At 29.6% G+C, this 21,526-nt stretch overlaps 1 protein-coding gene across 1 annotated transcript in view; it reads left to right on the forward strand.

The window, feature by feature from the left end:
- Window positions 1-16,715, forward strand: part of LOC135963553 (uncharacterized) — a 30,752-nt gene extending 14,037 nt beyond the window's left edge. Inside the window, exons 7-9 of the mRNA XM_065515469.1 lie at window positions 15,784-16,018; window positions 16,088-16,227; window positions 16,291-16,715. Of these exons, the coding sequence (XP_065371541.1) occupies window positions 15,784-16,018; window positions 16,088-16,227; window positions 16,291-16,592 (677 nt within the window). The 3' untranslated portion in view covers window positions 16,593-16,715. The remainder of the gene's footprint in view (window positions 1-15,783; window positions 16,019-16,087; window positions 16,228-16,290) is intronic.
- The last annotated feature ends 4,811 nt before the right edge of the window (window positions 16,716-21,526 follow it).

Genomic DNA, 21,526 nt, shown 5'->3' on the forward strand with positions numbered 1-21,526 from the left:
GCTTAGACAACTTTGTCTTCGCAACAAATGTCATTTATTGTTATGATGAATATTTGTCAAGTATAGACAGGGGGTTATAAACCTTTGACAAATTTAAAAACTGTTTATGCATATGGGGATAAATATGTAATTGTACATACATAAGTAAATAGTTATTTTATAATATGTGTAGAACTACCTATAATTGTGACGGTTTTCAAACTTCATACGAATCAATTTCTTATCACTGCATGAAGTTTGATCAAAAATGGGACGGGTCGAAACAAATGATGAGTCACCTCCCATACAAAGTAAATTGTTATTTCTAAATATTTTGTGAAATATAATTGGAAGATCGAAATGTTGTCTAAATAGCTCTTTTCACTGATAATCTTCGGGATTGGAATAGTGGGCGTGGCACACCCAATACAAAGTAAATATTTAATTTCGAATATCTGGAGAACTATAATTGTAAAAGTGTTTAAACTTTTTACGAATTAATTTCTTATTACTGTGTGGAGTTTAGCTGAATATAGACGGAATTAGATTAGAGGGCGTAGCACCTCCCATACAGAGTAAATATTGATTTCGAATATCAGGGGAACCAAAATGGAAGGGGCCGGAAAAGGAGGTGAGTCACCTCCCATACAAAGTAATAATTGCAAGGTTCTTCAAACTTTGTCTCCTCTGCTCTCTTACCATTTTAAAAAGATTGGCTGAAAATGGTCGGGATTGCATTAGTGGTCGTGGGACGAAGTAAATAATTAGTTTTGAATATATGGAAAACTATAATTCTAAAAGTATTTAAACTCTGTATCAATCAATTTATTACCATTAAACGGAGGTTAGCTAAAAATTATTACTGATTACTGTTCGAAGTTTTAAAGGAAAGTTAAAGTAAAGCTTGATATTTACATAAAAGGTTTAAAAATGCGAGAGTTCAGAGAAGTGAATTTTCGAATATCAAGTGAACTGCAATTGAGGGATTCTCAATATTTTGTATGTGTAGTTAGGTTTTATCAGAAATCCATTCATATTTTTTTTAATTTTACTAGGGTAGGGGTAGCGAAGTGCACCGGGTTATGCTAGTGACAATAATATAGCTAAGAGTCCGCCAAATAAATTTTGTTAAATTTTTTTTCCCAAAAATTGCTTTTTCGTGCACTTATGTTGAAAAAATATAGGAAGGAACATTTTTTTTTTACTTTTTTTAGAATAACTTCCAGGGTCTCCTAATTTTTCACTAACAATATTTAGCAAAGTTGTAGCTACGGTAAAGTTGAACAACTCTTGAGAACATATCAATGCATTCTGAACGTGTATAGTCACTCTAAATAGCACATAAAGATCACTTTGTACCTTAACAATTTTTGTTTTTACTATTTTTTGACTCTAAAACAAAGATTTTTTGTTAAAATAGTATGATCAAGTCCACACTTCTATGTTGTGCTGTATTATTTACTCGGTTGAGGTGTTCGGAATGGGGATCAGTGAGTGGACCCTCAATGTCACACATCTCTTTTAGTTCAAGAGATATTTAGGTTTAATTTTTTTTTTAAATTTTGCTCGATCTTTTTTTTGTATTTTATATATGATGGGCCTACGAAAGTTCAAAATTTGTTTTTTATATACGACGTATATTTGCGATAAAATTCTAAAGAAAATAAAATCAACCTGATAACAATTATTTCGTCCCTATATAAAGTTACACGCATCCAAAGTTGAAGCATCTTTTTATATATTTCAACTTTGTATGCGTGTGTTTTTTAAGTTTTTTCCCAAAAAATCCCCATATTTTTTCTTTTATAAAAAACTAATTTTCTTCGTGACTATATACACTTTTCTATGATCTGGAAAGAGAAGTTAATGCAAAAACGTATAAAGTAAAATTTAACTAACTTAAGCAGACATTGTAGCCCCCAGCCCTATCCAAACTTGGCCAATTTTGAAACAAAATTTTAGGTTTGAGTAAAAAATTCTAAAAACGCAAAGCACCGATCCTCAAAAACTTCATTTCACTAAAATGTCAATCTACAAGTCATAAGGTTTCCACCGATATCAAAAACTTATATAAAAAGCTTATATTTACTCTTCAGAAGCTTCACATACCATGCCCACTTTCAAAAATGTTAATGTTTTTCATATCTTGCATCAAGCCGGTCTTGCGTGATCAAGATTGGATAAAGTGATGCGCCCGGATCATACCGATAATGATTTGCCCATTCTTCGTTATTCCAGCACAATAGAGAAGTATACACTCGAACATAAATTTTTAACAAAAAATTTTTGTTTTAGAGTCAAAAAATAGTAAAAAAATTAAATTTGTATGCTACAAAGAGATTTTTGACAGCTATTTAGAATGCCTAGATATGTTCGGATTGCATTGATATGTTCACAAGAGTTGTTCAACTTTACCGTAGCTACAACTTTGCTTATTATTGTTATTGAAAAATTAGGAGTCCCAGGAAGTTATTCTAAAAAAAGTAAAAAAAAAAAGTTCTTCCTATATTTTTTCAACAAAAGTTCACGAAAAAGCTATTTTTTGGTAAAAAATTTAAAAAAAAATTATATGGCAAAGTCTGAATTAGCTGTTAACCAAAAACTTATGCCACCTTTTAAGAGGCCCCACTGATTTTCAGAAACTTTGGGGGCCCATAAAAAAAAATCGGTCACCAAAATGGACAAACTGAGTATAGGGTTTTACTACCCTTTGGTAGTAGAGTCGAACCTATACTGTCATGATCTTGTGTTTTTCCAAAAGTCTTCATTTGTTGCATAGTGTAATCAATTAGAAATTATAATTAAATACATTATGTCAATCAGTTTTTGTTCTCAGACATTAGTTTCGTAATAGTTATTTACCGCTCTTAAACTGACATGCATGTAATTAGAATCAAGAATTCAGGGAAAAACCTTAAAGTAATTCTTAGTGAATTACTTTCTAGTCGCTTTACAATTGGAGAGAAATGCTTAGTTAGTTGTTCTTTAGAAGTAATTTATTGTAAAATCTAAATATTTTTTGGCTTTCTTGGAATTTCTTTTGAGCTGGAATTGGATGAATCGGTTGGAAAATATATTATATCGGAGTAAATGAATACACTTATTAATCTTTCCATTGATATATAGAAATTCCTCCCAGATTATGAATAGATTGATTCCATATCAAAATTTAGAAATATTGTATTAGAAAAGCTATCGACGGTAGCTGAAAACTTTAGCCACAATCCAAACTATCATCTTTAATTTAATTTTGTTTAGTTTTCAATATTGTTACATAATAAAAAAAATGTTGGGCCCTAAGCTTTTTTACAACATTCCCTCGGGCATCAGCAACATACAAATATTGACCCGGAAGCTGCGAAAAATTTCCAGATCATTATGCAGCATGTATATTTGTTTATAAAACTTGACTCCAACTCCCGTGCTCTGTCTTTGGCCACTAAATTATTAGCAGCGTTCCTGTCAGGAACTTTTTGAATCTTGAATGTTTTTAAAGCTGCATTGGCTTTAACTTTTCGTAACAAATAGTCCGAGTACTGATGTAATCGGGGTGCTTTCCTACCGGATTTTATTGGCTTTAGAAACATCATGTGGACCATTCCTTCTACCTGAACCAGGTTTTCTATCAACGGACAAGTTCTCCCGATACTGTTTAATAACATTAGAAACAGTTTGACGGCAGACCTTTGATTGTTTGACCAACCTTTTGTAGAACCAAGTTGGGTTTTGTTGAAAATATTTAATAAATTTAGACCTCAACTGGGCGTCCAGAACGTTCGGCATCTTCCGGGCTTTTACGGCCACAACGAAAATCAGTAAACCGCTTATTTATCATTGAAATTGATACTGCAGTTCCCATAGTATTTATCAAGCTGGTTCTTTTCTCAAAATGAGCACACGAAACTCACAACTTTTTGGCAGTCAATCTCAAACAAAATGACGCAGCTTGTTCAAATTTTGACAGGAGTTAACTGACAAATGCCTGTTGACAGGAGCAATGGCAGAATCAAATTAGAAATAAATCTGGCATAGAAATAAATCTGGCATTTCTAAAAGGCTGGTCCGATTGGGATAAAATTTTAAGGACGAAGTTTTAAAGTGGCATATTTTTGAATCTAATTGAGCTATTGACTTGAAAAAAATGAAAGACCAAAAATTCACTTATCTAAACAAAAAAATTATTTCGGAACAAATGTGGATCAAATTGCTCCTAATATTTGCAATCCTATTAAAATTTTGATACAAATTTTAGTTTTAGAAACTCAATAAATATGTAATATGTCATAAAATCTTTATTTGTTAACAAAACTCAATGAAATTTACAATGTTTCTTTAAATTTGTCATTCTAAATAAATAAAAAAAAAGTTGTCAAAAGGTCAAAGGGAATCCCGCAATTCCTAAAAATTGGATCGAAAAATGGTATTTTTTTCAATTTTGCCCATAGGGTCCACATTTCCTTCGGGGCTGGGGAAATAGTTTGAGGTAAATAGGGAACACATCAGGGATTTCAAAGCTGCTTTCCGTTTTCTGATCTCAGCTTTGGGATTTTAGAACATCGGGCCCAAATTTGAAATTTTCATAAAAAATAGGACAATTTCCGAAGGAAGTAGGGACGACTATTCGTAAAGTAGGACATGTTTTTATACCTTTCACCTTCGTGAGAAGGGTATATATAAGTTTGTCATTCCGTTTGTAATTTCCAAACCATAATTTTCCGACCATATAAAGTATATATATATTCTGGATCCTTATAGATAGCGGAGTCGATTAAGCCATGTCTGTCTGTCCGTCTGTTGAAATCAATTTTCTGAAGACCCAATATATCCTCGGGATCCAAATCAATAATTATGTCAGACATGCTTTCGAGAAGTTTCCTATTTAAAATCAGCAAAATCGGTCCACAAATGGCTGAGATATGAGGAAAAAACCAGGACAATCTCGATTTTTGACCTATATCTGGATTACTAAGTCATTAATATAGACAATATGGATATCTAATAGATATTTCAAAGACCTTTGCAACGACGTATTTAAGACCATAGTAAGTTGGTTTATCCCGAATTTTTTTTCACTAAAAAAAAATTAAATAACAAAAATTTTTTTTTTAAATTTAAAAAAAAAAAAATTAAATAACAATTCCAAAAAAAAAAATTTCCTTAAAATGAAAAAAACGACTTTGGAAAAAAAAATTTTCCGTAAAATGAAAAAAAGACTGGAAAAAAAATTAATTTTGTTTTCCAAAAAATGAAAAAGACGACTTATAAACGACGATAATTTGGTGAAGGGTATATAAGATTCGGCACAGCCGAAGGGTCCATTCGTTTGAAAAATAGCCCTATATTTTTAAAAAAGTGGACCAAGGTATGGCCAAATTTAAAGATTTCAATTTCGAAATGCCTATAACTCGGAAATTATATGAGATAAATACACACGCACACGCCAGCAAATTTTTTCAAGATCTCGCTGAGCGCTTTCTAAAAATATAAAAAAATTTAAAATTTTTACATGTCGAAGGTAGCCTACTTTGAGCCTCCATAGCGCCGTCCCTGAAGAATTTACAGGGATCATTTTAATAACTTAAACTCGAATTCTCCTTGTCTACGCCTACTTCAAATGTTATCCCGTTACAGATTTATTTCCACATTTAAAGTGTTAAACTCAATATAACAAGTGGCTACCCCCCAGGAACTAGTTACGTAACTAGTACAGAAGGATCCAAAAGCCAGACAAAATAATAAAGCATATTACTTAACACCTTTTAAACCACCCTTTTTCCTAATGACTCAACGAAAATTCGAAAATGTATGACCATAAATATGTCAATTAATTGAGATAGAATTTTAAATAATTACATTGTCTGTCGTATTGACACATTCACGTGTGTTTAAAACTACGTGTGTAAGCAAATATTTAAAGGCCACTCACTAGTCATTAATGCAACACGTTTTTTTTTTGCCATTTCAATTTAAATCTTCTAATGATTATTGATAAGATACTTGATACTTAATACATAATATTTACTTATAGTTCTTTGATAAATCACAATTATTATTCTCGCCAATCCAGTTTCGTAGTTTATCATTATTATTAAAGCAAATCAAATAAACTTTATTCATAAAGCCATTTGTTTCTAGTATTTAGAAGTTTTTCTACAGTGTGTGTATTCTTAAATTTGTATACATATGTACGTTAAACGTAATAATTTTTCTATAAAAACTCTCGTCAAGTGTTTAACCAAAATTAGTTGCTTAATTAACGTTCTGTTGTTCTACACCAACATAAATAAATAATAAATAAAAATAACTATTTTATTCAGTAGTTAAAGTGTTAATTTTGTATTTATCACTTTTTAATTTTCTATCGGCTGTCGCTTTACAAACATGATTCGCTTTTGTTTAATATTGAGTGTAACGCTTTGTTTAAGTTACGGTGTAAATGCTAAGTTTCGTAAGTTGAAATTGAAAAGAAAAAAAAAAAAATAATTTACAAAATATTACTAAAAATAACAAATGTTTATGAAGGATATTTAAAGTGTATATGGTGACAGTATTGGAAATATTTTCAATCCTCTTTTCATTTTATTCAATATTCTTTTATTTGTGGAAGAAAATTAAAAAAAAAAAAAAAAAACCGAAATAATATTAATTAGTTTTTCGGCCAAACAAAATCGGTTGCGTTCGGTACAGGGTTCCCTGTGATGGTCTGGCCATTTTTCAGCAACTCATAATAGATAGAACCCTTTTGCTGCTACCAAATACAGAGAATTACCTTAGCGCCTGGATATTTGGCTTTGGTGTCGATAACGCTTCGGGTTATCGTAATGGATCCCTTTTTCATCGCAAGTAATGATTCGGTGCAAAAATGATTTTCTTTTCTAGCGTTGAAGCAGCATTTTAGGAAAGCAAAATCGTCGTTCAAGGTCTCTCTGCTTCAATTCGTATGGTACTCAATTTCCTGCTTTTGGATGAATCCTTGATATTTTTGCTTATTGAGTTTGATAACAATCTTCATGGAGTAATGCCTCTAATTCATTTTTGGCTGGCCTGGGCGAACTTTGTCTTCTGTGTCAAAATCACCACTTCTGAATCGCTCAAATTATCTCTCGCACGTTGAAACCGATGAATCACATCCACCATAAGCTTTGGTGAGCAATCGATGTGATTCAGCGGCACTTTTTTTTGTTTGTCATTCTGTTTGTAATTTCCACAATATAATTTTCTGACCCTATAAAGTATATACATTCTGGATCCATATAAATAGCGGAGTCGTCTGTTGAAATCAACTTTCCGAAGCCCCAAAAAACTTACATACACGATTCATACATCAATATCTCCGGAATTCTTCTGGCTCGGTAGAAAACCTCGATTTTTGATCTATATCTGGATTACTAAGTCATAAATATAGACAATATGGATATCTAATGATAGATATTTCAAAGAAATTTGCAACGACGTATAAAAAAATTTTTAACCCGAAAAAAAAGTTTTCACCAAAAGTTTTTTTCGCTAAATATTAAGAAAATAAAATTGAAAAAAAATACCAAAAATAAAATTTTTAATTTAAAAAATTTCCAAATCTTTATACCCTTCACCAAATTATACTTTAGAATAAATTTGTTTAAATTGTCTTAGGTAAACAAAATAATTTTTTTTTTCCAAATTTTTTTTTTTTTTTTTTTAAAAAAATTTCACAATTTTTTTTAATTTAAAAAAAAATTTTGATGAAAAAAAAATTCGGGTTAAAAAATATTTTTCCCGATTTTGACCCCTTGTAGGTCTAACTTACTATAGCTTTATATACATTTGTAATGGACTTTGAAATATCTATCATTAGATATCCATATTGTGTATATCAATGACTTAGTTATCCAGATATAGATCAAAAATAGGCCAAACATCGAGGTTTTCCCGGTTTTTTTTCTTATATCTCGGCCATTTATGAGCCGATTTTAAATAGCAACCGAGCCGGAAAAATTCCCGATATATTGATGTATGAATCATGTATGTAAGTTATTTGGGGGCTACGGAAAGTTGATTTCGATATACAGACGGACAGACGGACATGGTTATATCGTCTTAGCTATGGAATGGGATGGATATTACTTATTTTTAAAATCGTGTATGCCTCGATGTATTAAGGAAGTTATGCTAATTTTAACGGTTACACCTGGAGGTTTACCTGGAAACCGATTTGAAATTAACTGATTTCGAGGATATTTAGTTTGTTCATAAATTGGTTACAAATATTTCTTTAAAAGATATTTCGTAGACTATTTAAAAATTTTGAATTTAATTTCACGATTTTGTAATTTTATATTCCAAAAATACTAAAAATATTTAATTTATTTTACTTCAAGTGGAATAAATACTTATATTATATCATTAAAGTATTTTTTCCCTGTACGCTTAGGTTTTTTCCATTGGGATTATTGCTTAAACTTTACATTTGAAATGATAATTGAGATATTATATTTTTATATATATTAAATAATAAAAATAAAACACACAAAAGTTTTATAATTCACCTGATGTGCATACAAATTGAAGGGCATTCCCCATATACCACATATAAACGATCAAATTTCAAATAAATTTTGGAGAACAAAATTTAAAAAAAAAAATAGTTCTTTATATACATATCTATGTATATGTAATATAAATAATATTTTACAATAAGCAAATTGTTAATACTAAAGTCATAAATTTAAAGATTCTTTAAAATCAACAATTTGATTAGTAGCGAAAAAACAGTTATGAAACCCATTCTAGGCAAACGTCAAATAGTATTTTAAAAACGCACATATTAAATAAACATTTTAGTAATTTTTTTAATAATATTTTTAAATAAAGAAATTTCAATGCAAACCAGCAAATAATGCCGGTTAACCGGTATCAATGACGGAATTATAAAATTAAATTTAAGAATCAGCATCAATCAGCATGATTTTAATAAAATTTCGCTGACATTTGAAATATAACTGCCTCTATAAAAACAATACAATTGTGAATACTCAGCTACATAATTAGCGATTTTAAAAACTTGTTCCTAATGAAAAAAATTAAATGGAAATATGTTAATAAAACCAACAACAATAATAATAAGTCAAGAACTTGACCTAGACCAATTTTTTTTTATAAATAAATAAACAAATTTTAGCAACAACACGAGTAAAGTTAAAATATACAAAGCAAAGTTTCGTAAGAATTAATTCTTAATTCCATTTTCAAAATCAAATTATTATATTATCTCTTAATCATTCCGTTAATGGATAGACTTAATTCCTTAATGCTTAAAATTTTTTGGAATTCATTCCTTTGAGAATTTATTCTTTATAGAATTAATTCCTTATTGAATCATTAAAATTTTCTTAAATTCAAATCTATTACAAAATAGCTTTAAAAATGTATTGAATGATTAAATTTTTCTTGAATTCAAATCTATTACAAAATGGTTTAAGTCAATTTTGTAAATGATTAAATGCAAAACAAAAACAAAACTAAATGAAGAAAAAATAGTTTAATTATGCTCTACACCACCATAGCGCAGTGCACAGTGGGGCTGAATAAAATTTTCAAAACGGCTGTCCGATCAGGATAAAATTTGATGTGAGCGAGTTTAAGTTATTAAAATGGGCCCTACAAATTCTCCTGGGGCGCACAGTGCTTTGTTCAATGGACAAAAATCAAAAACAAGATCATGTCTTTGATGTTAACGAAATTTATATTTTTCAATAGACAACTAAATATCTCATTCGTGTAAAAAATACTTTTTTATAAATATCTCTTTTTGTAGTCACTAGAGGTCGCTAAAGTTAGTATATTTTCAACATAAATTTTATGGAGAAAAATATTTTTTTTTTAAGGTTAACTAAAATCATTGTTAAAAGTTCGTTTTAAAAGATATAAACTCGATATTGACTGCAAATGAAAGAATATGAATGTGGAATTATGGAAAATTACTGTTTTTGTCAAAAAAGGTTTAACAGTTTAATCTGCGCAATTTTTAATAATTAACATTTTTTTTATTGTAAGCCTGAAATTCTAAAACTTTGTTGGAATATTAGTAAAATACGTGTTAATCTATTTCGATTATGTTTTACTATAGAATAGCCATAAGTATTATCTATAAGAAAATGTAATCATGTGTTGTCCTTTCGTATGAAAACTATTAAATTTTTGTTTTTGTTTAAATGTATAAATTACCATTTCGAAAATATTCAATTTGATGGTTTGGGGAAATAGCTCCAGATTTTTGAATTTTTATAAAATAATACCGTTTTTTCTTTTAAATAACTAAGAAATATTGCATTATTTAACAAAAGTAGTTTAATGGCATAAAGTGCATTAATAGGTCTTTATTTGGTTCTTGATGTTGTATGTTTTTTTGCTGAAGTCAAAAAAAAAACCAAAGTTTGATTAAATTTTGAAAAAAAACATGTTAATCAATTTTAATTTTTCTTTAATTTTATCTAATGCCTATCTCTTATTTATTATAATGTGAAATCATTATTTGTCCGTTTTGACTAGAACTTTAAAAAAAAATTGTTTTTGATGGCACCCATAAATAATACATTTTTACCGTAAATGTAAGTAACTCAATAATTGAATATAACCTACATATCCTTATATTGAGATATTAATATGAGCTTCTGATGATATTATGAACACTTAATGTATAATCCAACATCCAGTTTCTAATATTACAGCTGAACCATAAGGCTATCAACATTTGAAAATGTCCGTCCATCCGTCCTTCCGAATTTAGAAAATATATAAAATATTTAAGTATTTTTTTTAAAAAAGGATATATGACAGTTATGTAAATCCTTGCTAGAATTGAAATGTTAATAACTAAATTAAGCTGATATTATAAGAGAACAATAATTTCTGAAAATAAATAATTTTATTCAGGTTTATAGGTTTTTTAAGGAAAAATATGTATGGCAGCCACCCGAATCCTTGCTGCGATTGTAATACAAATTTTCACAAACAGCAATGACTTTATTAAAATGATTATAACCAAATTGGTTCCAAAATAAGAAACGATTTTTACAAATTTAAAAAAAAAAAATTAGATGTTATGCAGGATAATGAAATCTTGATGTCTTGGAATTATGAATATCCTTCCGATAAAATTTTCATAACTTTGCATCTAATATTATAAGAGAACAATAATTTCTGAAAATTAATAATTTTATACAGGTTTATAGGTTTTTTAAGGAAAAGGATGTATGGCAGCCACCCGAATCCGTGGTGCGATTGTAATAAAAATTTTCACAAACAACAATAACTTTATTAAAATGACTATAACCAAATTTTAAAATGTTAGGAGTATAACTGTGAATTTTATTCAAAATTATATGTTCAGGATATATGGGAGGTACCCGTGTCCTTTCACGGATTTTTTCAAGAATTATATTTTTTCTTAATCTTACCAAAAGGTAATATTCCACTAATTTTTATTCGTCTGCAATAACTCCTTCTATTTTTGTCCATTGCCTATATGAAAACAAAGCACTGTGGGGCGGCGCTTTAGAAGTTCAAAGTAGGGTACCTTCGACATGTAAAATTGTTAAACACGTGTAATTTTTTTGTTTCCATCTGATTTCAAAGAATTTTACATTTTTGGAAAGCGCTCGGCTAGATCTTGAAAAAACATGCGTGTATGTCTCTTATAATTTCCGAGTTATAGGCATTTCAGAATTGAAATTTTAAAATGTGGCGTATTCTAAAAATATAGAGCGTATTTTTGGACAGAATTTTGTTAGTTAGACAACTAAATTCATAATAATATACAAAAGATTTCAGAACAATACCAATTATGGATCTAAAAATATTGATAACTTTTGACAATTAAAAATTCATGGAATACTTTATAGAAAAATATGACAAAAAATGTTTTATATTGAATTTTTGCATAGATACAAATTTTTCGAATTGAAATTTAATTTTTATTTATAAATAGTTTTTAATGAAATTTCACAGTTATGTAGATTTTTCTATTTAAAATGGAAAAATAAAAACCAAATTTGAAATTTTTTCCCAAAAAAGTGTTGAAAAATTCCAAAAATGGTAATTTTTAGTTTTTTGGCTATAATATCCATACCAGCGTCGGGGTTATCGGGACTCTTTACACAATAATTAGAAACATATTGAGCCACCTATAATCCGTTACTATATTTTGATATCGGATACGCGATTTGAGAATTTTTGTGCGATAACTTAAAAAGAAAAAAAGTACTTTTTTCCCAAAAAATTTGCGAAAAATCACTGTTTAAAAATTTCTTAAATTCAAATGCATATAACTTTGGACTTAGTCACTATTTTTAAACAATTCTTTTTCCATTTGACACATACATGTGTTGTTAGTCCAATAATGGAAAATCGGGAAATATTTGGATACGCTGTTATCAGAAAACAGGAGTAGGGTGGGTAAAAATATTGAAAATTAAATTTTCAAATGCGAATATCTCTTAAGCTATAATAGATAATTGATAGCTAGGACATTTTTTGTAGTGCTCTATGAGAAGATTCTACATGTATAATGTTTTTGAAATCGGAACTCAAACCAAGAAATAATATCGTTTTAAAAATGTAGCATACCCGAGGTGTCCTACATTGAAGGCTCTTGGTCGCGACCCTGGTGGGCCCATGAGGTCCACGTTCAAAACTTAAACTCGAAAACACTTCGTCTTTGCGCATGTGAAATTTCATTCAAACCAATCTAACCATTTAGAAGTTACAGATTTATTTCCCTCTTTTTTTTCTATACCACTGTGTGTCGCTTACGATAAAATTTGTTTACTGTAAAATATAAACATTGACTTACGATAAAATCTTACCCCCTATATTTTTGATGTTATGAACAATATTGATATTCTGAGAACGCTAAAATATCAGTCGGGCCATAAAATTTTAATTTCTGCAATAAAACAAAAATTTTAAAAATGTCGCTTACGATAATTTGGCGCTAAGGGCTCGATATAACAATTTTATATTTTTCTGTAAGGTATAAAAAACATGTCCTATTTTTCGAATATGTCGCCCCTTTGGAGACTAGGTCCGCTTAAGTGATCCAGATTTTACTTTGCACGCTTATGCATTAAGTTCTGTTTTCGGATCATATAAAAATTGTATGTAGTCCCAAAGAAAATTTTTTAATACACAAGAAAAAATATAAGGACTTTTTCTTGGGAAAAAGCGTAAAAATACGGTTAATTTTACATGATCCAACTTTGGATGCATGTAACTTTTTGTAGGAACGAGACAACTGTTACCAAGTTGCTTTTATTTTATTAAGAATTTTATAGCCAATATAGCTGTTTTTTTAAAAAAAACATATCTAAAAAACCAAAAAAGATCGAGCAAAATTAAAAAAAAAACAAATAAGAGAGCTACATATATTCGGCTGTGCCGAATCTTATATACCCTTCACCAAATTATACTTCAAAATACAAATTTTAAATATTTTAGGTAAACAACATTTATTTTTTTTTTCAAAATTATTTATTTTCTAATTATTTAAAATTTCAATTTTTTTTTTTTTAAATTTAAATTTTTTTTTTTAATTTAAAAAAAAATTTTTTTCCAAGAAAAGTTTTATAAAATCTAAAGAAAAAAATCTTTTAAATTATATTTATTTTATAAAAGATTATTTCAGAAGATCTTACTAAAACCCTAAAAAACTCACACATCGCTCATTTGCTGTAACAACGTCATAATTAAAAAAAGTCGTTTCGAGAAAAATGTCTTTGAATATTTTATGATATTTTACTATTTCTTAAATAAATTTTTACTTATCAAATATACGAGAAAACATGAATTTTAATTTTGATGTATACAACAAAAAAACACTCTCATACAAAAAATAATTCACTTTTTTGAAAACTATATGAAAGATTATAGAACAGCGCATATTTTGTATTACTCAGTTCATAAAATACGGATTTTTTGTTATGACGTTGTTGCAGCAAATAGGCGATACGTTTACAAAAATGATCTCAAATACCTTATTTGCTGTTTTTTATGTTTTTGTACACAAAATTCGTTGTTGTATTCTCAATTTAAAATGAAAATAGAAATTATTCGGTTAATCGAATAATTTTAAATTAACCGATTATTAACCGAATAAATCTAAACCTGGATTAATTATTTGCTCCATTAACCGATTAAACCAGAAACCCGATTAATTGAATACCCTATTAGATATCCATATTGTCTATTAGTAATCCAGATATAGGTCAAAAATCGAGATTGTCCAGGTTTTTTCCTCATATCTCAACCATTTGTGGACCGATTTTGCTGATTTTAAATAGGAAACTATTCGAAAGCATGTCTGACGGAATCATTGAAGATTTGGATCCCGAAGATATCTGAGGTCTTCAGAAAATTGATTTCAACAGACAGACATGGCTTAATCGACTCCATACGGATCCAGAATATATAAAATCGTATAGCAGAAACTCAAGCTACGGAAAATTCTAAGAAAGTTTCCTCAAGAAACCATAGGTCTAAAATCAAATCCTATCTTGCGCATTTAGTCTTTTATCCAATGATATTTCCATACATATTTTATTTAATAATTTTTTTATTGGATAAAAACGAAATGCGCAAGATAGGATTTGATTTTAGACCTATGGTTTCTTGAGGAAACTTTCTTAGAATTTTCCGTAGCTTGCGTTTTTGCTATACGATTTTTTACTTTTTGATCGTCCATACAAATCGACCCGGCCTAATATACATATATGCTTTATAGGGTCGGAAAATTATATTGTGTAAATTACATACGGAATGACAATGGTATTGTTACGAAATTGTACTTGAATTCAAATATAACGATTTTACCGGCTGATTTAAAAGTAGCATAATGCTTTCAAATAACAGTGCTGTAAAGCTGTAACATATCTGTGGGCATTATTAAATAAAAGCTTTCAGTTGATTTGATCGTAAGTTGGCAACGCTGTATTCGATTTCGAATATTCAGTTAAAGAACATTGTAGAAAGTACACCACAGATGGCGTATGTATTAGAAACCTCTAGACAGTTAAAGAGCTTTCTAGATGGTAATGCAGTGTTATAAATAGTAGCAGTGGTTGCAGTCGTTAGTGAGTTTATCAGAGACGCTTTTCGAATAAACATCAACTTAGTGACTTAAAGTGTGTTGTGTTTTGCAAGTAAATTCGTGTACATTATAAATTGTGTCTGTAATTCTGAGAATTTATAAACGTGTATAAAAAAACAATTTTGTTGTTGTTGTACATTTTAAAGAAATAAAAAGTTGTTACAATTTTCAAACTACTAAACGGCTTTTATTTGCAATCAAAAGTATCCGGTTTATTTAAAGGAAATAAACCAAACGTTTTGAAAAGGTTAAAACGTAACAGTATAAATAAATAAATCTAAATATCTCTTGAACTTAAAGAAATACATACATGTTATTGTAGATCTTTTCAAATTTCATCTCATTAGGATCATAAATGAGACCCGAGATGACCAACTTTCAGAGGTCAAAGACTGGTCTCCATTACCTCTAGGAAGCTGAACAACTGTAAATCAACTCGAAAACACCTCAGCTCAAACAATGTGCTTTCATACAGGGTGATTTTACAGTCAAGCCTAAGTTTTGAATGCCTGACGACTAACCAATGCAAACTAGACGCTTTAATATTTAAGAAGTCCAGTCTTTGGAATAATACTTTACAACGTGCTTAATTTACTTTACTATACTATCTTACTTATATAACTTTAAAACTAGTAAAAATTTTGTTTTTAATAAATTACGATTTTCTTTTAATTTTCTTACAGCCGAAGATCCCAAACCCTGCAAATATGGTGATAGCGAATGTTTAACCAAAACCATTGAGTATTTTCTACATGAAAAAAATCAAGGTGATAAATCGATAAACTTGGTGAAAATTGATCCATTGGAAGTGAAAAAGATCTCTATGAAACAAGGTGCAGAAAGTCCAGTTAATATTGATTTGACATTTACAAATAGCAACATATACGGACTTTCCAATGCCAAAGTTACTAAAGTCAAGTAAGTGCCGATATTTTAAAGTATTTGAAAATTTTACTAATTATAACCATATATTTTTTAATTTAACAGGGGATTTGGCAAAGACATGACACAAAAACATGAAATTACTTTAAAATGTGAACAACTTGATCTAGTGGGGGACTACAATATTAAAGGCAGAATTTTAGTGTTGCCCATAACTGGTACAGGCAAGAGTAACATAACAATGCGTAAGTTAAATTTGCTAAGTTTTTAAATAAAATGTAAACTAATAATATTTTCATAAATTCCAGTCAATGTCGAGCTCATTATGAAATTCACGGCCACCCCCATGGAAAAAGATGGCGCCACTTATATGAAAATCAATAAATTTCAATTGCAACCTGAACCCAAAGATATGATTTTCAAAATCGATAACTTGTTTAATGGCGACAAAGCATTGGGCGACAATATGAACTTGTTTTTGAATGAGAATTGGTCTGATATTTATAAGGAGATAAGTGGTTCGATTGGTTCAGCATTTGGTAAAATATTCCAAAGTGTAATAGGTCATGTTTTCACCAAATATCCATATGATCAATTTTTAATTGAATAAGTATTTCACTCAAACGCTATGACGTTGAGATAATTGTTTTATTTTTTAGAATTGTTTTTATATTAGAATTAAGTATTTGCAAATATGTAATTAGAATTAGCTGTGATGTATGAAACTAAAAAGAAAACTATCATTGAATTTAATAATAAATATACATATAATTGTATATATTTTTCAAATTAATTGTACACATTTTACAAATTAGTTAATAGCAAGTAAAAATGGTTTTTATTAAATGGGGAAAAAATGTTACACCTAAATTAATTGCAATTAAGGAATTTCTTGGAAAAAATGGGGAGAAATTATTACTAGTGTCATAAATGTAGCAGAAATAATCATAAAATTCAGATTTCAGAATAAATTTATAAATATTGTTACGAAATTGTACTTGAATTCAAATATAACGATTTTAAGGGCTGATTTAAAAGTAGCATAATGCTTTCAAATAACAGTGCTGTAATAACAAACTGTGGGCATTATTAACATTGAATAAAAGCTTTCAGTTGACCATTGATCGTAAGTATGGCAACGCTGTTTGCTGCGACCGTATATTCGAATTCGAATATTCAGCTAAAGAACATTATAGAAAGTACACCACAGATGGCGTATGTATTAGAAAGATCTCGACAGTTAAAGAGCAATCTAGAGTGCAGATGGCAGTGTTATAAATAGTGGCAGAGGTTTCAGTCGTTAGTGAGTTTATCAGAGACGCTATTTGAATAAACATCAACTGAGTGCCTTATTTTTGTGCTGTATTTTTCAAGTGAATTCGTATACATTATAAAGTGCCTGCATTTCTGAGAATTTATAAACGTGTATAAAAAAAACATTGAGCGACTATTTAATTCTGTTGTTGTACATTTGAATAAATAAAGAGTTGTCCATTTTCAAACTACTAAACGGCTTTTATTTGCAATCAAAAGTATCCGGTTTATTTAAAGGAAATAAACAAACGTTTGGAAAAGGTTAAAATGTAACAATATACTTACACAGAAAAAACTATTTCTTAAACCGTTTCAATTCAATAATTTTTGAATTTAAAGTTCAACCAATAACGAAAATTGTATATTCAGTTGTCAAAATTATCAAATTCAAAACTCAAAATTCAATAGAAAATATCAGAAAATTTTGATTTTGATTTAATTATGAAATAATTGAAACCAGTTCAATATGGGATGAATGTTTCAATTGAAATATAATTTTTTCTGTGTACGTACGAACAGTTTTCTGTGTTGCTCAGTTCATATACCACAATTGGATGAGTTCGTCTGGAAGAACATTTATTACGTCAAAATCGGTATTAGGAACTAGTTCGCCAACTTCATAAGAACACTCACCAAGAGGAAGAATCGAATTTTTTTGGAAATAATTCTGGCATTTTTAAACGGCTGGTCCGATCGGAATGAAATTCGACATGGGCATAGCCAAGGAGTATATTTAAGTTATTAAAATGAGCTCTACAACTACTCCAGGGGCGGCGCTATGGGTGTTCAAAATATGGTGCATTCGGCATGTAACATTTTTATCGCTCGGCTAGGTCTTGAAAAAAACATGTTCGAGTGTGCTATAATTTCCGAGTTATAGCATTCCAAAATTTAAATTTTAAAATTTTGCCATACCTTGGTCCGCTTTTATAAAAATATAGGGCGTACTTTTTTTTGTTAGTTAGACAACTAAATTACCAATAATATACAAAAGATTTCAGAGCAATATCATTTATGAATCCAAAGATAAACGATTTTCAATTTAAAAATTCAAAAAATAGTAAATTTTTGCTGTTTTTTGGGCGAAAAGGTGACTTTTTTATTAAAAAAAAACTTTCTTTTAGAACATATGTATAACAATTTTATGTTTTTCTGTAAGGTATCTTTACGGAAAACATTTTGGTATAAAAAATTTGTTCTATTTTTCGAATATGTCGGCCTTACGCCCTTCGGAAATTGACCTATTTTTTTATAAAAATTTCCACTTTGGGCAATATGTTCTAAAATCCCAAAGCTGGGATCAGAGAACGGAAAGCAGCTTTGGAAACCATGATATTTTCCCTATTTATCCCCAAAGCATTTTACCCGCCCAAAGGAAAAGTGGGTCCTATGGGTAAAATTGGGATTTTCGCTTAAATTCTTGAGGAATTGCGGGATTCCTTTTAAAAAGTTTTTTTTACACTTTGTTATTTAGAATGATAAATTTAAAAAAAAAACTTTGAAAATGTCATTGAGTTTTGTTAACAAATAAAGATTTTATTGCATATTTATTGAGTTGCTAAAACTAAAATTTGTATCAAAAGTAATTTGAATCACATTTATTCCAAACAAATTTGTTTAGATAAGTTAATTTTTGGTCTTACAAAAAAAAAAAAATCAATTCCATATCTCAATCAGATTCAAAAATATGCCACTTTAAAACTCGTCCTTCAAAAATATTCGGTCCAAAAGTACGGATTTGTAGGGCCCATTTTCAGTCGCTTAGAAATGCCAGATTTATTTCCAAAAAATTTTAATTCTGCCCCACTGTGCATTGTAATATCGATATAACAGTGAAATATAAAACACAATCACTTGAATTTGATACACTGCTATGATCGTAACTCAAAAGGATTTAAGTAGCTCTTGTAATCTTTAAGAAAACGAATCTCTTGAATCTCTTTCCTTTAAATAAAATTCAAATTTACACAACAACGCTTTAAATAGTCTTTACATCTCTTTATACAAACAGACATTTATAATTAACAATAATACACACACTTAAATTTACAGCGCCTATGATCAACTAACCACCAACTGCAAGCGCTGCCACTATTTATACACAGTGCCATCTACCTTCCAGTAGCTTCATGAAAGTTATATTTCTACAATGATCCACTCAAAAGCTTTTATTCAATGTTGTATGTTTCATAGGTATGTTAATAATATCCAGAGATATGTTAATAATGTCCACAGTAATATGTTAACTGCTTAAACAATTCCAACCGAGAGTTAGATTTGTTGTATCTATTTGGTGAGAACAAAGTAGATAATTAATTATTTGTTACACGAAATGTAACAAATAAAATTCAGTTTTATATTGATTAGTAGCTATCCAAAGAAATTGGAGTGTACTTACTTATTTGTTGTGCAATTCTAAATGAGAATAAAAAGGGGAGATTTTTGTAGAATTCAATGTAATTGTGTTTTATTTTTATTGTGGTTTGTTGAAATGTTTGTTGTTTTATTTAATATAAATGTTTGTTTTTGTATAAATGTATGGTTTTAAATTCAATGTTTTTTGTTTATAAACTTTTTTTTATTTAATATAAATGTTCGTAAATGTTTTTTTTGTTTAATATAAACTATGATTTTTTGTGTATTTATATATGTATAAATGTTTGTTTTGTTGATGTTGAGTTTTGGTTGGAGTTTCTGTTGATTTATTTGTTCGTTGTTAATCGACGACTGGACTTTTGTTCTTCGTTACCGCGTAAGCCCGGCTTGAGCCGGTTTTACACGGCTGCTGAATTAGTGGCCGATGCCACTCAGTCGAGGTCGATCAGAGGGTTGTCACCCTCATTTGAGGATCGATCCTCGACACTGCTATTAATCGGCCGGTAAACAACATTGTCCACAATTAGAAGTCTCCAGAAATAGAAATGTTGAGAAACATGATGCAATAATGAATAATTAATCCAGCTATGGATTACTTACTCATGGGATGCGAATACATTTCTAAATTTGGAACATTGCTGTTTAACACTTTTTTGAGATCATTTCAATAAAACCTATTCCCACGATCCTATTGCAAGTTTGGCCTAATGGTCCAAATATCCAATAGACATGATTTCTAATGGAACGACTATGAATGAAACACAGGTTTTTGGATAAAAAATTATTTTATTTTTAAGCATATCATCCTTTGGCTCTATTACTTTGGCCTGTGTTTCTCAAATTTAGTTATTCCATCCAAAAAATAAGATTTATTAAGGTCAACCAAATAGGTACTTTTTGTGAGATTATTTCATCGTTGGAGTAAAATCTGATTCCGCCGAGCCATGATGCAGCTGTTAAAATGTTGACAAGAATTAACTGACAGATGCCTGATGAGCTCTTAGTTAAGAGGAGGGAAATTAAAAAAGTCACGGACTTATTGACCCGCCGTAAGAATTAGAAAAGGATAAAGAATGGAGGTTTACAGCAAGCAAGAACAAGCAAGCATTAAAATCGAACCTATTCCTAATAGCTTGGTAGATCTGCTCTATGGTTACCTGGTTGCCTTCAACAACCAAAAGTTATCTTAATATAGTAGGCACAATCTTTATAATAGAGCGGGTAAAGTGGCCGATATTAATTGGAATTTTTTTTAAGAAGGAATTTTTCCAAGATTGCTGCCATATTATTGTCTCCAACAGTCGAGAATTTTAAAATCCAGTTGTCTGGTCTATCATGTATCAGAGACAACATGTGAGTGATGTTTATACCAAAGGCTTGTGGCAAGTCTGAACAACTACCAAAATCCTACAGTCAAAGTCCTATCAGTCTTAGCTCGATTTTCCAGAAGACAATGGAGAAACAACTAGACAGTTACATTATTCAATACATTGTTTTCAGTTTGCTTATCAAAGTTAATCGATAATGATCTAGTTGCTTATTGTTTTGCATTTAAGAATTCTAGAAATCTTTAAGAATGACCCTAGTATTGCAGTATCACCATATTACATATTTTGCTGTTACGCAGGAACTTTGGAAAAGAGCGATTTGAGAATACTTAGTAGATTATTTACCGGACATTGTTGTATTAGATATAACCAATTTACTTTACAAAATAGTGCAGATTGTGCGAGCTGCACGATGAGACCTCTGATTACGTGCTTTATGACAGCCCAATGTTGGCGATCAGCAAAGTGAAATGGCTTGGTAGGGCCTTAGGGGCCACTGGTGATGTTTTCGTTTTTTTACATAACA

Source organism: Calliphora vicina, chromosome 1, assembly GCF_958450345.1.
Source record: "Calliphora vicina chromosome 1, idCalVici1.1, whole genome shotgun sequence".
In the NCBI taxonomy this organism is placed as follows: domain Eukaryota; kingdom Metazoa; phylum Arthropoda; class Insecta; order Diptera; family Calliphoridae; genus Calliphora; species Calliphora vicina.